The sequence below is a fragment of the Antedon bifida genome, chromosome 6, assembly GCF_963402885.1.
Source record: "Antedon bifida chromosome 6, ecAntBifi1.1, whole genome shotgun sequence".
Lineage (NCBI taxonomy): Eukaryota > Metazoa > Echinodermata > Crinoidea > Comatulida > Antedonidae > Antedon > Antedon bifida.
This window is the reverse complement of record NC_136231.1, coordinates 23,338,326-23,357,233: the sequence shown is the minus strand read 5'-3', so window position 1 is coordinate 23,357,233 and position 18,908 is coordinate 23,338,326. Positions and strand designations below refer to the sequence as shown.

Genomic DNA, 18,908 nt, shown 5'->3' with positions numbered 1-18,908 from the left:
TAATGACTCGGGTAAAAAGGTTTTAGAAGGACGTTATCCTTGTACGTTTTCTGTCGGTTACCATTATTGAAAATGCTTGACATTCGTAAAACTAAACCTACTCTGTTTCACAGTGTCTTAGATGATTAATAACATTTTAAAGTATAGTGTTTATTGTTTGGTAGGGCCCTTAAAGGGCGGAGGTGGGGAGGCGGAGTTCATTTGAGGGAGGTGGTTATTCGAGGGATATGTTTAAATTTTCAGTTTTGGGGTGAGGATTATTATTCAAAATGATGTTTTATTGGGGAGGCGTTTATTCAAATAGATACCATCCTAATAATGAATACATTATTTAATTTAAACATCTTTTGAAACTAACTTCCGCGACAGAGTGGGCCGTTTCAGCCCAAGAAAGAAGACGTTTTAGACGGCTTGCAACATGGGCAGACATCCCGGTCCTAACTGGACACAGAACAGATAGCCTACAGTTATTCCTGCCAGCTTACTCAATAAAACTCGGCTATCGGGATTTCACTCGATTTTAAACAAAATTTCTTTTAACATAAAAAGACGTTTTAGACGGCTTGCAACATGGGCAGATATCCCGGTCCTAACTGGACACAGAACAGATAGCCTACAGTTATTCCTGCCAGATTACTCAATAAAAACTCGGCTATCGGGATTTCACTCGATTTTAAAAAAAATTTCTTATCATCAGATCTCCCTATGTAATTTTATAATACTATTCCCCTCAATATATTCCGATGCTTTATGGCGTATATTTAATTTGATCTTTATTAATTTGCAGTATAATTTTTATTTTTGAACTACTGTACCTTCACACGCGCGGTCCGTTCCGAAAATAAACAAAAAACTAAAATGGCTATAACGGCCAACTTAGTTGAAACCAGGTTGTTGCAAGGTACGGTGAACTCATCGTGAACCCAGAAATTACTTCGACCCGCGTACAATTGAAATTGAGTTGAAAATCTACCGAAGAAATTTATTATAAAACCCTTTATAATATCTTCCTAAGATAGAAATATGGAACAATATCGTAATAGTGAAAACTAATGTTATCAAATTTACATTTCACGATGTTTGTTCGACCATTGTTCTCGCCTATGTCAGAATTAACCATAATTTATATATAGATACATTTTCTCATCGATCACCTTGAGTTAAAAAACATTCAATCATCGTTTGTTTTTTCAATATACAAATCAATTTTACAGTTTAATTTTCAATATAAAAAGAGGCAAAAATCAGGTATTGTTTGTACTGTAAAAATAATTAATTATTTGTTAAATTAGGCCCTATTGTAAAAATGTTAGTTAGGCATATCGTCGTTAATGAAATATAAAAATTAACAATTAAAATTGTCTTACTGTCCACCTGACCAATGCACTTTTTGGGTTACAGTCGGAAACATCATGGTTGGCTTGTTGAACTGAAGCAGGCGCTAAAACGTGAGAACACAATATAAGGTTAATATGTTGGCCTAGTATATTAATAACAATGCCATATATAGCACTTTTAACAATATATAGATTATACATAACTTAATTATATAGGTGTTTATATTTACAGATAAGATGTGACTATTAATATTAACACGTTCGAATACAATTTATTACATAATGTATTTTAGAAAAAGGTCGAAGTGTATAGTGTAATCAATAATTGCTGCTGCTGGATTAGATCTAATTGAAGGTATTTAGATAACGGTAAGTAATCACCATATAACCTACTTCCGCAAAGTGTTTTTACAGTTACGGTTTCTACTCCAATTGGTCCTTCTCCTCCTTCACCAGGTCTCACAGCAGAAACACCGAATGTGTATTCTGTATCCCACATCAACCCATTAACATTTCTTAATAAAAAGGCCTGGTATAGCCCTTTATTCCAATCGTCAGTATTGTTTAATCTGTGGTATAAAAAGTATCCAACAACTGGACCATCTCCATCGTCAGCATTGCTGTTCCATGCCGTCCATTCAATGGTGATAGATGAGCTTAAAATGCTTAGTATGGTCAAACGTCCATTATATAAAGGTAATCCTTAATATAAAAAATATATATTACCAAGATATAAACGATTTTAATTATACATAATAAAGAATGTTATAAATCATATACTTACGAAATATTTCTGTGGTGATGTTACTTTCAACAAAGTAACCTTTTCGTGAAATTACACATGTGTATGTCGAATCAACATCAGCTATCACAGCAAATGTACGTGTTATATTCTGACCATCTCTATTTGTCTCTACCACTGTTGTAATGTTCTCAGTTACGTCATTATTTGTCACTATAATTATTGTTTGAACATCGTATGTATCATTCTGATAAACCGAACAGGATGTAGTTGTACGTTGTCCATTATTTGCAGATGCAAATGTGGTACTAAGGATTCCTGTGGAAACATGCAATCATTATTCAAATTAATTTACTATAAAATTAGAATTGTTGGTATTATAACTCGAATGATACACTTCAACAATCGTCCGGAGAACATCAGTTCTTAATATATTGTATTCATACACAAATGAACTTTTCATGAATTACTCAAATTGTTATATTCTTAGCTCACTGCTTGGTTACTTATTTATTACGAAATATTTTACTGTTTTGTATTTGTAAAGCGAGCCATTAAAAGGGCTCGCTTTACAATACAAAACAGTTAAGTCACCGTACTGTAATATACATAAGGTCCATTATAAATACATTGCAACCAGGGAAGAGTAAGCTTCCAACCAATTACTCAACAACATGCCACCATATCACCCGAACAAACATAAATGTTATAGAACTCAATAGTATAATTTACTCATTATTCGATTTTGTACATCATTCTAACTAATAAAAGGTTAAATACAAATTACTTACTTTATTTGGCTAATTTAACCAAACCAATCATTTAATATTGACTTACCATTTCTACAATCAGGTTCAAGCCAATTAGGATCACATGTGCCTGCTATGCATCTACCAGTCCTGTGACAATCGCATGGTTTATTGGGCCTACATTCGATATCACAGTTTTCTCCATATAAGTTAGGTTGACATTCTACAAAAAACAAATGTAACCAAGTTTGTTTCCTGTCACGACATGCTGTATTATAACATATTCCTATGATACTGGGAAACTATATTATGTAAAGATACAACACTGAGAATCGGGTATCCTTGAAATATGCCTCAGCGTTATGCTTCGAGAAAAGTCATAGATAAAAAGCGGGTAAGAATTTTTAATTAATTTAACCCGTCTTCTATTAAAATAAACGTATTGTTTTTTTCAAATTAATATTGTTTTACCATCTCAATTAAAATATTTTACTAAATGTGTCGTAATCTTACTTTGACAGTTAGATCCCGTCCATGGGTACGCACAAGACGAATCTTGAGTGTCATAGCATCTTCCTGTATATCTATCACAACCACCTTGTTTACAATGACAAGTTTGAGCACAGTCTGCACCAAATGTACCAGTTGAACATGCTGCAAAATAATTTAAGATCAATGAATCAATTTAAAAAAAGATAAAAAAAACTTTGTTGAATGTTAAACTGCAGTGTAATGGAAACGTAATGTAACATCGATATAGGCCAATATTATTTTTTTAAATCGCAACTAGGCCTATAAAAAAAATGAATTTGTGTATTTTATACATTATTTTATAATATTAATTGTCTTACCTGTATCGCATTTTAATCCTTTGTAACCGGTAACACAGCTACATCCATATGGATCAGGTAAGCAAAACTGAAAGTTTCTACACGAAGTAAGACCACCTCCACTGGCACAAGGATATTCACAATTCCAACCGTGTCTATTACCATTGCATTCTAGGAAACCAAAGCAAAATAATAGAGTAAATGTTTTCGTTCATGCGAATCTAAAAATATTTAAAATTAGATATTGAAATGAGCGTTTTTGTTCTATTTTAAATACCGTTTGATATCAATATATTTCAATAGAAACATAAATATATCAGCCTTAAAGCTTCTTCGTGTATTAAAAAATAATGTAATTTATGTATTGTTATCATTCTCCTCACCAGTTTCACACGTGGATCCCTTAAATCCAGGTGCACAGATACATAATCCTGTTTTGTCATCGCATATGCCTCCATTATAGCAGTATTCACAGTCACCAGTGCAGTCAGGTGGATTCCACTTGTAACGTGGACAGGCTGAGAAAAAAACATGGTACATAATATTCTGTAAAGTAATATTAAATCTTTGATAGAACTTTGATAGAACTATTTTCTGAATTCAGAAAGTCTTTCAATTATCTGACAATGTAATGTAAATTTGATCGATTTTTTTTGTTTAAAATATTTCTGTTTATGTTTTCAGTGTAGACCAACTTTGTTTAGAAATTGTATTCGTTGATACGTGAACGTAAATTATTATAAAAAAACATACAAAATCTAAACTCAAATGTCAAAAAATCCGTGCGTAACTGATTAAAAGGTGTACGTTACGGATGACGTTGGGAAAGTTGTCTGCCAAGGGTTGTTCAATGTAGGCCTATATATATCTATATTTATTAATCCAAAGGCAAATTACTGAAAAAGACAATGCTGTGGGTATCAGTGGGTGGATTTCAATGAAAATACAAATAAAATTAAAATAAAAACGATAAAGTAAAACAGCTAGAACAAATTTCAGAATTTTCGGGAAAGTTAGAGAACTCATACAATGTTAAGAATAATATTAGCCTATAAGGCAAGCGCTGTCTGCATGGACTGGAATAAATGAAATAAAGGTGAATATAGGGTAAGAGAGAGAGAGTAAGAGTATACAACAATTAAGATTGGTAGGTATAAACAATAGGAATAGAGAACTAAAAAAACACCTTTGTTAATATTGGAATTTATGTATTTATTGCTGATTTATGTTGTGTCATTGGTCGTTTTTTGTCATTACAGTATGAGATAAATTACGTGTTTGTTAGACAACTAATTGATTGTTTTTACAATAAAAAAAAATAATAGGTTTACTCATTTTATACTTTTTTACGTCTTCAGTTGTTTACCTCGGACAATCAACTTGACAAATGCATGCCTACGATCTTCCCGGTAACCATACTCATGCATCTCGTAAACCCCAGCATCACTGGTCTCTACTGGGTCAAAAGTCATGCTCGTTTCTGTTCCATTCTTTAAGGCAGTAGATCCATCTTTCCTCCACACTAAATCACTGTTCAGGTATGTGTTGAATGTAATTGTGACATCAACTCCAACATTTACAGTTACTGTGTTTTTATAATTTGCTGGCGTTATTAAGGCTGTTTTGAAAACAAGAAAGGTTGTAGTGAGATGCATAGCATTTAAAATGCAATATTTAGGGCATTTAAAAACCACAACCGACACCACCTCACTTCAAAACTCCTCTAGTAAATCTAATAAACATAACTCGCGTAATATTTGACATTTTCCAAAATAGTAATATTAAAACCATGAAAACAAATAAAACATATCCATGGTAAAAATAAGCCAAAATGTAAATAAAACGTAAAAGCCAAAAGTGATGTATTTAGGGCTGGTGTATTTAGTTACTTGGCCATATTCTTTTTCATTAATCGTCATTAATCGTATTGTATAGCATCAAAGACCAAATGATCAAGATTTGCCTTACCATCATCTCTTATTTTTGTAGTTTGAATGATTGAAGTGACGCCATCTTTCACTATCTTGCAATAGTATACTCCCATGTCAACTCGATCTGCGACATACCTTCCATACCGCCCAGAACCTGGCACATTCCATGATATTTCATTTCCTTGTTCACCATTCGCTACTGCAAATGATCTACCGTAACTCAAACTATAACCAGTGAATGTAGTAGGAATGTAACATTGGTACCCTGTGTTAGCGTTGCTTTGTGGAGACAAATTTAAAACTGTTATATATCCATCATTTCCTGAGAGAAAAACATACATATTATAAACTTAATTAGTAAATATTGTTTGAAGGTTTGCATGGCGAAATCAAATGTTGATATACGTGGTGTACCGCAACTTTATATTAATTGGTAAAACAATAAATTCTTCCGGTAATGGTATACCTAACTACTACTTTGTATGAATGGATGGATGGTGAAAAGTTAGTGTAATACAAAATTTATAGATAATAAATTATTTTTGTGTCAACAGAGTCCAGGACAAAACAAAGGAAACAAAACACCGAACTGGATGGAAAATGTAATTTATTATTAAATTACGAAATAACTAAATAATAACTAATGCAATAATATTAAAGGGGGCAGCCACCTTATATACAGTAAGTAGATTATGGTATTGATATTATATCTAATACCTTACATTACGTGAAGGCTGCCCCCGATATCGTAGAATTAATATACATAAACATATTGCGATATAATTATTATGGGCACACACGCCAAAAACCCGACTCGCAGAGAGGGTTCCGCCCAGAAAAGTATATCTAAATGCATAGGTTTGTATCGGTTTAGGTAATAGGCCCAGAGATTTGCTCAATAGGTCTGCCCGAACAACCACGGATGTTGTAATGAAAAGACATGCGTTGTGAGCCACAGATCGAACAAAATAATGTGTGCGTCGGTTAGTGAAAGCTAAATATAAATCTGACATGGTGGGACGATGAACGGAAGTGTATTTATGTTTTGACAAAGTTTTCGGGCACGTGAAATTTCCCCCTTGATAGAAGATCCGCCAAAACTTTATCGACGACAGGAATGTGCGTTACACGGAATGTGTGTTACAAAAACATGAACAATGACGATTAATATTTTAAAAGACCTTGAATAGACCAATTCGCAGTTTTTAAAATAAACTGTTAAGTAAACCAAAAACCCATTGACTTCCAGTCAATTTGACTATTTTTTTGTTTTAAATTACAGTTTTTTTCAGGTAAATAATTGTGCTGTCTCCGTTTGAGGAGTTTTATTGATCGTAGCGCCCTCTGGGGTCAACTAAGGTTAGCTCTACCGCAAGGTTACTTTCTTTTTAACAAGTTAGTCATCTTTGAAAGATGTATCTTTAAGATGCAAAGTTACCTGTGTTTATCACCGTTTTTATGTTTTCTGGTGAGTTTCGGAACCTATATATAGTAGTTATGTTTTTACCTTAGAATCTGATAGTTGTTATTTTGTTAGCTGTTACTTATTATATTAGAAGAATTTTATGGATCTTTGGTCCAACATGTTACCACGAGGATGACAAGGTGTGGCTCGTCGTTGTTTTCGAGCTTCCCGTTAACGAAGAATGTACACCTATGTTAACGTTGTATGCCATTTAGCACTGTATGCCGTATGTTAAGCCTAAAATACAACTAGCGTTTATCCATATATATTTTAAGCACTAGAAGGTTATAATTTAAGCGTATAATTTTCTTAGTTTCTGGTCATTTATAGCTTCTGCTAAAGGACCTCCACTCGCCGATTTTTCTTAGTCATGAATATTTATGAGTTAGTTTAGAGATTGAGGGCGGTGTTTAGTAACGTTATTATTTAGTGATAATATGTTTCTTTTTAGACATTTTAAAGTTATCCAAGTGATTTGCTTCCCGAAGCTTCCTCAGATTGAATCCGTATTATGTTGAGTCACACTCTGTAAGTTTATTTGTAATAATCAGTTATTATGTTTACATTCGATTGTTCATAGGTTTCGATGTAATTGAAGTGTTATGCGTAACGCTAAACTTTATTGTAAGAAATTGAAGTTTGCAAACAGTTGATAATCTCTGTTTGTAGAGAATGTAATATTTCACCATTCTGACATATTTACTATATAAATCCATTAATCATTTTATTCATGATGTTTGTGACTGGACTATGTATCGATTATGTTTGTTTGCAGTTTTACCGCTTTGGAATAAAGACAAAGAAGTACCCGTACTCAAGTGTTTGTGTTCCTTGGTTATACTCATTGGTATAGAGGGCGTCCCGGCTCCCCAGGTCCAATTACAGTAAAAAGAGTATCACAGTACTGATTCTACGATGGATATGCAAGGAGATTCTCTTGATGTCAAAAGTAGCAAGGCACCTTCCTGTAGGTCAAGCCACCAGTCAAGTACGAGTTCAGCAGCGGTACGAGCCCGTGCTAAAGTCGAGGCACTGAAGACAAGAAGGGAGTTTGCTCACCAAGAAGCTGCTTTAAAGGCTAAAGAACAACAGATTGCAAATGCCATGCTGCTCCTGGAAGCAGATAAGGATTTGGCAATGGCGGAAGCTGAAGCTGAAGTTCTGGAAGCAGCTGCAGAAGAACAAGACATAGGTTGGTATTCGTCTCGAGATCTTGGAATTCCGGTTTCAGATCCAGCAGTCAGAGTGCAGGAATACCTTTTGACAGATGCAGATGTCTTTTTTCCTGCTGATGGTCCAACTGAGCCGCTAGAGGCAAGGTTCCATCCAATTGCTCAACCACAGTTTCAACCGAGTATTCAAGCATCCGTGCAATCCCCGGTTGGAGCACCAGCGCAACTGCCTGTGCAGGCACCAATGCGATCGCCTGTCGAACCTCAGTTTCAACCAGCGTTTCGAGCACCCATACAATCCCCAGTGGAAGTGACAATGCAACCTCCTGTTCAGCTTCAGTCTCAACCAGCGTTTCGAGCACCCGTACAATCCCCAGTTGAAGTGACAATGCAACCTCCTGTTCAGCCTGAGTTTCAGCCAGCATCACAGCTACCGGTTCCAACACAATTTCGGCCTCACACTCAAGCATCTGTTCAATTGCCTGTTCCACCTAAGGTCGAGTTGAACCCAAATGAGACTCCTTTATTGAGAGAAAACCTTAATTCAATAAGCAACATGATGGTGCGAAAAGGCCTAATAAGGAGTGGGATAAGGAAGTTCAGTGGGAAGATATCGGAGTTCAGGGCGTGGAAAGCCAGCTTCAAGCAAGCAACAAAAGATTTAGACCTGAAAGCCTTCCAGGAAATGGACCTTATCCTTGATTCCCTAGAGAACGAACCAAGGACTTTACTGGTACCAATTCATGGCATCCATACCGACAGACCTGAAGTAGGCTTACCCCGCATGTGGGAATTTCTTCAAGGGAAATATGGTTCGTGTGAAGCTGTTGAATACGACCTACTAAGAAGATTAAACGAATTTCCAAAAATCAACAATCGGGATCATCTAAAATTGGAGCAGTTTGGGTATCTGCTATTAGAAGCCCAGTATACGAAGGATGCACAGAAATATTCGGGTCTACTGGTCCTAGACTCGGCATCAGGCTTACTGCCATTAATGCAAAAACTTTCAGAGAGACTCCAAGATAAATGGCGAACGAAAGGGTCAGAATACAAGGAGAAGAACAACGTGAGTTTTCCACCCTTTGAAGTTTTTGTGAAGTTTGTGCAACACCAAGCTAAACTACAAAATGACCCGAGTTTCCTGTTTCCTTTGAACCCTTCAAAGTCAGAAGAACAGTTCTCTCGTAAACCAACAGTCACTGCCCGAAAAACGGAATTAAGTACAAGCGGGCCACCGAAAGGATCAATGTGTCCTATACACAATACAAGCCACAGTTTAGTGGAGTGTCGACAATTCAGGGGCAAGACTTTCGAAGAAAAGTCTGAACTAATAAAAGAACATAGGCTATGCTTCAGGTGCCTAAAGCCAAACCACCGATCACGAAATTGCAAATCACAAGTTAAGTGTGAAAAATGTGAAAAGCCGCATTTGACGATCATGCACCGAGAGCTTAAGCCAAACCAACCCCCATCAGCGCCCCCAAAAGAACCTCCTACAGCATCGCCACAGAAGCCTTCGCCGGTGTCGACAGAAACAACGGCAGATAAAGTAAACAATAAGTGTACCAGAGTATGTGGTCAGCGAAAACATGGAAGATCCTGCGCAAAAATATGTCTCGCGAAGGTGTACCACACAAGTAATCCTACTAATATTATTAAAACGTACGTATTGATTGACGACCAAAGTGATGGATCTCTCATTAGTGGCAAACTTATAGATGGCCTGAACTTACAATGCGAATCTCATGTTTACATGGTAAAGACTGTTGGGGGCCATCAAGAAATTGATGGAAGAAAAGTTTCTGGACTTGTCATCGAAAGCCTGGACGGAACATCTTCTATTCCTGCCCCTACTTTGTACGAATGCAGTGGTATCCCTGGTGACGTGTCGGAAATTCCTACCCCAGAAGCTGCCGAAGCATTCAAACATCTGGAGCCAATCTCAAATCTTATACCACCTTTAAAGAAAGATGCAGATGTTTTAATTCTGATTGGAAGGGATGCTCCCCAATTCCACAAAGTTAGGGAAGTCATAAACGGAGAAGATCAAGAACCCTGGGCACATCGCCTAGATCTTGGCTGGGTTGTGATAGGAGAAGTGTGTTTAAATGGTGCACACCTTCGACAAGATCTAACAAACCAGAAAGAGGCCATCAGTACGTACTACACGCAACTAACCAATGGACGTAATTCAGCCAACTTTCGACCCTGCGAAAATGCAGTAGAAATATGTCAGATCCTAAATCACGAAAAGCAATTTGGTGCAGACGTTTTTACACAGACTGCAGGTGACGAAGAATTAGGCCCTTCAACTGAAGATTTGGAGTTTTCTAATCTTACGAGTCAAGAGATGGTAAAAGATGCAGCTGGCAATTGGGTTGCACCCTTGCCATTCAAAACAGGTCGGCAAAAACTCCCCAACAACAAGTGTCAAGCAACACAAAGGATGAAGACGCTCGTCAGTTCATTGAATAAAGATCCTAAAAAGAAAGCTCATTACTTTGATTTTATGGGCAAGATACTGGATAAAAGGCTTGCATGTAGGGTAGAGAATAAGTTTCTGAAAGAAGAAGATGAAGCTTGGTATCTTCCTCACTTTGGCGTGTATCACCCGCAAAAACCAGATAAGTTAAGAGTGGTTTTTGACTCCAGTGCTACGTTCAACGGTGTTTCGCTAAACGACACTCTTTTGTCTGGCCCAGATCTAATGAACCAGTTACTCGGAGTACTCATTCGATTCCGCGAAGAACCAGTAGCAGTGACGGGTGACATTGAACAGATGTTTTACGCATTTAAAGTGCGAGAAGATCACAGGAAATTTCTACGTTTTCTGTGGTTCAAAGATAATCAGCCTGATGCAGAAATCGTAACATACTGCATGTCAGTCCATATATTTGGAAATAAACCATCTCCAGCTGTGGCCATCAGCGGTCTAAGGAAGACGGGAATGGAAGGAGCTGCTGTTTTTGGGATGGATGTCAAGCAACTGATTGATGACAACTTCTACATGGATGATCTGCTCAAATCTCTACCAACTGTAGAGGAGGCCGTTGATATTTTGAAACGAACAAGAGATCTCCTGGCAACCGCAAATATTCGACTGCACAAGTTTACGTCTACCAATCCTGACGTTCTGGCTGCTTTCAAGCCAGAAGAGTTAGCTCCAGCAGCTTCTTTCGTCGAAAATGAAATAACGTCCAAACTGGAATCAATCCAGCGAACACTGGGAGTGTGTTGGAACCTACAAGAGGACACATTTACGTTCCGGATAGCAGAACCGAATCCAAATTCAAGTACCAAAAGGATGGTGTTGTCGGAAGTAAATGGTGTTTACGACCCCATGGGTCTAGCTGCCCCAGTCATAATTAAGGGGAAAATGTTACTCCGCGAGATGTCAAAGGACAATGTTGGTTGGGATGACCCACTTCCACAAGACCTATTACAGGACTGGAGGACATGGAGATACTCCCTGAAGGATCTGGAAGGGGTACAGATACCTCGGCCTTTCACACCTTACCCCTCGAAATATGTACAAAGAAGGGAACTCCATACCTTTGGCGATGCATCTAATGCGGCAATTGGTGCAGCTTGCTACCTAAAGTCTGTTAGCGCTGACGGAGAGATTTATGTCAGATTAGTGATGGGAAAAGCTAAGCTTGCACCCAAGGCAGCTACGACCATTCCAAGACTCGAATTGTGTGCATCAGTTCTTGCTACAGAGATCGAAGAATATGTCAGACATGAGCTCAAAATTGAGATACACCATTCAATTTTCTACACCGATAGCAAGGTAGTGTTAGGTTATCTGACGAATCGCAAGCGGCGCTTTCGCACGTATGTATGTAACCGTGTTTCCAAAATACTCCGAACGTCAACCTCAGGACAATGGAGGTATGTACCGTCTGCGAGAAACCCGTCCGACCAAGCATCCAGGTCAATTCCAGCGTCCGATCTAAAAACTTCCATGTGGATAGTAGGGCCGGAGATTTTACGTACGTGTCGGGCAGCTGAAGGAGACATGATGGGATTTGATGTTGAGTTACTTGCAAACGACCCCGAGGTGTATCCTGAAGCAGCCGTTAGTTGTAAGAAGACCATAACATCCTCTAGAGGGCTTGGTAACCATAGGTTCAGCAGATTCTCTTCATGGAAGGCCATTAAGAGAGCTATATCTAATCTGAAGGGTGTGGCTAAGTCATGGAAAAATAAGTTCAGCCGCAAGGATAAACAGGTAAAGTCCCCTAGAGATCTCCAAGAAGCGGAAACAACTATTTTAAGAAGCCTTCAGAGTGAAACCTTTAGCAAAGAGATAGAGGAGGTGAAGAAGGAGAAACTGTCAAAAAATAACAAGTTGATCGCACTCCAACCATACCTGGATCAAAAAGGAATACTTAGAGTTGGCGGCAGACTAAAGCATGCTCAGTTATCTGAAAGAGCAACCAATCCTATCATTCTTCCAAAAAACAACCACATAACCGATCTCGTAATCAAGCACTTGCATCAACAATGCAACCATCAGGGCAGACACATAACACTTGGAAGGTTGCGCAGTGAAGGATATTGGGTGTTAGGAGGACAGAAGCAAGTAGCAAAGGTAATTCAAGGTTGCGTGACATGCAAAAGACTGCGAGGAAAACACGAAACCCAGATTATGGCAAATCTACCGAAAGAAAGAGTCAGTGTGGCACCTCCATTTACATTTACAGGAGCTGATGTGTTCGGACCTTTTCAAATCAGTAGAGGAAAAACCAGAGCCAGCTGCCAGGCTAAAAGGTGGGCAGTGATGTTTACATGCATGTCCACACGAGGCGTGCATATTGAAGTTCTGGAATCAATGGATAGTTCTTCTTTCATCAATGCCCTGCGACGATTTTTCGCCATCCGTGGTCCAGCAAAGCAGATCAGGTCGGATTGTGGAACAAATTTTGTTGGAGCTTGCAGTAAGCTAGGCCATGAACTACACGATAAGGATACTGTTAAACGGTTCCTTCTCGATCATGGCTGTGAGTGGATTTTTAACCCACCACATGCATCCCATATGGGAGGTGCATGGGAACGCATGATAGGAATTGCCAGACGCATATTGGATGGCATCATGAGAGACGTAAAGCCAAGTCAGATAACTCATGAAGTCTTTGTCACATTGATGGCAGAGGTGGCTGCTACAATTAATTCGAGACCACTTTTGCCAGATAGCGATATTCCCGAGCTGCCATTGAATTTGTCACCCAGCATGTTACTCACTATGAAATCTTCGCCAGTGACGGCTCCAGATGGTCCCTTTAATAAAAACGACCTATTGCGAAGCCAGTGGAGACGTGTGCAACACCTTGCCAATATGTTTTGGTCAAAGTGGCGCAAAGATTATCTGCCTTTGTTACAAACACGTACAAAGTGGCAGACTACCAAACGTGATTTGAAGATCGGAGATATCGTTCTCGTGAAACATGACCTTCATCGAAATGATTGGCCGTTGGGTAGAGTTGTGAACGCAGCAGCCGCTGAAGATGGTCATATCCGTAAGGTGAACGTAGAAATGATTGTTGAGGATAGAAAGAAGACCATGCTGAGACCCATAAGTGAGCTGATATTATTAATTCCATCTGAAGACTAGCTTGGAGGAATTTGTTAGCATTACAACAGATAATGCATATTTTGTATTTTTAGTTAAATAATGGGTTTTAACAACAAATAAGTTATAGGTAGCTTAATAATAATACGATTGTATCTTAATATCTCATGTTATTAATGGTTGTAGCAAGTAAGGGTCTACTTATGTTAAGTCAGTAGCGCTTGTTTTATGTTTTGTTTTCCCCCATGTAACTTGGTACGATCACTCCATTTTTAGTGATGATGCGGTCATCACTGGGGGGAGTGTGCTGTCTCCGTTTGAGGAGTTTTATTGATCGTAGCGCCCTCTGGGGTCAACTAAGGTTAGCTCTACCGCAAGGTTACTTTCTTTTTAACAAGTTAGTCATCTTTGAAAGATGTATCTTTAAGATGCAAAGTTACCTGTGTTTATCACCGTTTTTATGTTTTCTGGTGAGTTTCGGAACCTATATATAGTAGTTATGTTTTTACCTTAGAATCTGATAGTTGTTATTTTGTTAGCTGTTACTTATTATATTAGAAGAATTTTATGGATCTTTGGTCCAACATGTTACCACGAGGATGACAAGGTGTGGCTCGTCGTTGTTTTCGAGCTTCCCGTTAACGAAGAATGTACACCTATGTTAACGTTGTATGCCATTTAGCACTGTATGCCGTATGTTAAGCCTAAAATACAACTAGCGTTTATCCATATATATTTTAAGCACTAGAAGGTTATAATTTAAGCGTATAATTTTCTTAGTTTCTGGTCATTTATAGCTTCTGCTAAAGGACCTCCACTCGCCGATTTTTCTTAGTCATGAATATTTATGAGTTAGTTTAGAGATTGAGGGCGGTGTTTAGTAACGTTATTATTTAGTGATAATATGTTTCTTTTTAGACATTTTAAAGTTATCCAAGTGATTTGCTTCCCGAAGCTTCCTCAGATTGAATCCGTATTATGTTGAGTCACACTCTGTAAGTTTATTTGTAATAATCAGTTATTATGTTTACATTCGATTGTTCATAGGTTTCGATGTAATTGAAGTGTTATGCGTAACGCTAAACTTTATTGTAAGAAATTGAAGTTTGCAAACAGTTGATAATCTCTGTTTGTAGAGAATGTAATATTTCACCATTCTGACATATTTACTATATAAATCCATTAATCATTTTATTCATGATGTTTGTGACTGGACTATGTATCGATTATGTTTGTTTGCAGTTTTACCGCTTTGGAATAAAGACAAAGAAGTACCCGTACTCAAGTGTTTGTGTTCCTTGGTTATACTCATTGGTATAGAGGGCGTCCCGGCTCCCCAGGTCCAATTACAATAATTTTTTTTTCGATGTGAGCAACTACTATGCGACATTAAAATGACATGTTCAAGAAAAACATTGAAAAGAATTATTTTTTTCAGGATAATATATATTTAATATTATGTTTATTGACGAAAAATGGAGATTGGTAGAGGTAATATTAGGGTGGAAGGAGGACAGTTTCCTGTACATAGCAGGGAACTTTTTAGTTGTCTTTATTGATTTTTATTTTTAATGTTTTAAATATTATAGTTGTATTGTAATTTGATTGTTGGTTAATGTTTGTAGTTTAAGTGAAAGCACCTTTATGTCGAAGTGTGCCGCTGTTACAAACGCATATGTTCAATACATTTTCATTGTAATACAGTGCTTTTTCTTGCTGAATACGGGTGTGATATAACGACGTGCACTAAAACATAATTGATTACAATTTAATTGGTTAAACACTGTTTTAGATTAGAAAAGCAATGGTTAGTATTCAGTCGATTCTGGTATGGTGTCTAGGAAAGATACAATTTTATTAATTAATTTTAAAATTAATTTGAAAATACTTGAATTATCAATTCTTACCCAGACAGGAAACAGTAACTTGAAGTAACAATACAACTTTAACAATCATACTTTTCTGAAATTATAAAAGTATAATTATATATTAAATTTTTATACGATACTCGTACGATATTGTAACAAATAATACACTGTTTATTGCAAATATAAAGTAGTTTATTTTCATTATATTCTCGTTAACATGAACAATAATATCACTATGGAGTAAATGTGGGTTGTGAAGCTAGGCCGACTTATACATACTATAGTTATATCTGATGTACCGGCAACACATGCAACAAGTTATATACAACAATTGTTTTTAAACATTTTAGGCCTACATTATCACAACTTTAATAATTTCAATTACTTTGGTATAAAAAGAGAATTCTAGTCTTAATTATTTAGAAGTGAGCAACCGTTTTAAATAAAAGTAATGATATACTGCAAACGTCCTATTTATTAAAAAAGATGTTAACCATGACGTAACTGGTAATTAGTGACTAATAATTAACGAAAGATTTCTTACAATTTCTAATAGAAAGTAAGGCTAAAAAACGGAAGACCTCACAAAAAAAATGTCATTCTACAGAGGTGTGAAGGCCTACGTTTCATTCTAGAGCAGTAGCACTTGATGAATACTTACATTACATTGCCTATCAAAAACAAATCAGTAGGCCTACTTATATATTATAATCTGACGTACTGTTCATATACATCGGAATAAGGAAGTAGATGTGATTATGATGACAATGGCACAAATCAACAAATTTTCTTTTGAACAAAAGTGAACAGTTAGGCCTACGTTTATTTCTTTTCACTTCCTGCATAGTAGGAAATATGCACATAATAATCATTCTTTAATCGGTGAGTTGTAAACAACTCTGCTTTAATTCACTAAACCAATGTTCAAATCAATATTGAATGTCATAATGACGTTCTCCTGCTTATAGTTATGGTACTGTACTTAAGTTTCATAATGTGGATTAATTAGGCTTTTATAAAAAATACATTGGCTAAACAATGAAACTATAAAGTTTTGACACTAATTATAATCGTTTATAAATACCCAACAATGTTCATAGGTTTAGTTTTGTTTCTAAATTCAAAAAAAAATTAAGATTTTCTACCTATAATTGTATTTATTAAGAGCCTACTTACAAATATTAGTAACAGGATTGCTCTCTGTGTTCTTTGCTACTTAGACCGTGCTAGGCGCACCCAATACACTGACTGTAAATCAGTATATAAATAGACGTATAAGTAAGTAAATGGAACAGGGGAGTAATTTTAATGCTAAATCAAATATATGATTTGTTAGGCAATTGAATAAATAACAAACGAGAAAGTAATAGAAATCGAGCTAGTTGAGATCAAATGAACTGTGACGGGACTACAATGAATGAATGAATGCATAGTCTACAATTATTATTATGTTATTAGTTCCTTGTTTGAAACATCTTAGTATTGCATTTATAGGCCTAATTATTTAAGCATATACATACTTTACAAAATATAAACAAAAATCATGTATGTATGTTTATATGAACATTCCTTTAAATAAACATGACATTCGATATGGAGTAATAATTAATTCAGTATCTATAAATATAAGTTTAATCTGCTATACAGGAGTACCACAAATAATGATGAGGATGTGTGAGTTAGTAACATCCCATGATGATTGCTGTTACGTATGGCAAGCCTCAGCTGTCTGAAGTATTCAAAATATTATATTATTTATAATTTTTTTTATATATTATATATTGTATTGTAATGAATTATACGTTTTGCATTATATTACTTGGTTTTAGCATTATATTATATCTATTTCTAATATATTATGTGAAAAATGTAACAAATTATTGACTTTTTGTATTATATTATTCGGTTTTGGCATTATATTATGAACATTTACTATTATATTATTAATAAAATACATTATATTATAATATAATTGTATTATATTAAACCCATTTACCTTACTTTATAACATACAACATTATTATATTATACGGATTCGTTAGTTATATTATTATTTTGTATGATGTTTATTATACGTCACGGCTCATTTCAGTTCTTCTAACTCTTTCTCTCCCTCCCCCTGTTCACTAGCAATCAGCGGCAGAATCTGAATTGTGTGACTGTTGAAGAATAACTACTACGTACTAGGCCTAGCCTAGGCCTACTAGGGGATCTAGCCTAGACGTAGCTAGTTAGACAAGTGACCAAGGACCACCGGACAGCTACAACTAATACTACAATACAATAATACTACTAATGCAATAACTACTACTGCTAATACTTAGGCCTAGCTAGTAGAGTACTAGGTAGGTTAGCTACTACTAGGCTCTAGGGGGGTTAGGGCGTATGTATGATGTTAACTACTTAGGCCTAGGCCTACTAGTACTAGCCTAGGCTAGGCCTAGACTTAAGTTGTAGTAGGCTAGGGCCGGGCCTGCTGCCTTAGGCTAGGCTAGGCTACTACTACTACTACTACTAGGCAGACAGCCCATGATGGTTACGAGTAAGCCAAAATTTTGGATATAAGTAAACCAAAATTTGGGTACGAGCGAGTTGGCATGGGTACGGGTTGACATGTATCCTTCTTTCTAGCTAATCGTACTAGGCCTAGGCCTCAAGTAAGTCTACGCTACCCAGTCCGGCTACAATATGGTCTATTTTGTTTTATAGCTTTATTGATAGCTGGGTTCAAATCTGGGTTGGGACGGCTTTTTCTCATTCTAAAACAGAGTTCCTTATCATAATAAAATAATATATGAATTTATTTGTAATAGTACCTAGGCCCTAATTGCCATTGCATTTATTATTATTAATTATATATTATAGGGTTACCCCTTAATTAATTATACTATAGTATAATTTCCTTGTTATATTTTACAATATTTTCTTTATAATTCTACAATTTTGTCTTTCACAGCACAAATTTATCATACTGTATTTGTCCAAGCTACTTCAGCTACATGGTATTGCCTTGAGGCTAAACTACACGGTATACTGGCACTACCATCATTCCTGGCTCGTCAACCTGGACCACATAAGCACAGTTTCAGTTTCAGTTTATTTACCATTTCAATTTCTGAACATAAGAGATGAACAACTTATATGGATGGATAACCATAAGAGCGAAGCTCGTTTACCGGTCACCCGTTAGTGCAGTGACATTACGGACAACATAAAGACAGGACAAAGGTGCAATACAT

General features: G+C 36.5%; 1 protein-coding gene across 1 annotated transcript; it reads left to right on the top strand.

Annotated features, from left to right (window-relative positions):
• The first annotated feature begins 6,905 nt into the window (after window positions 1-6,905).
• Window positions 6,906-13,843, top strand: LOC144844914 (uncharacterized). Its single transcript, XM_078702023.1, has 2 exons — window positions 6,906-7,582; window positions 7,830-13,843. Exon 2 carries the CDS (start codon window positions 7,970-7,972, stop codon window positions 13,841-13,843), a length of 5,874 nt encoding a protein of 1,957 aa, XP_078558149.1. The 5' UTR covers window positions 6,906-7,582; window positions 7,830-7,969.
• The last annotated feature ends 5,065 nt before the right edge of the window (window positions 13,844-18,908 follow it).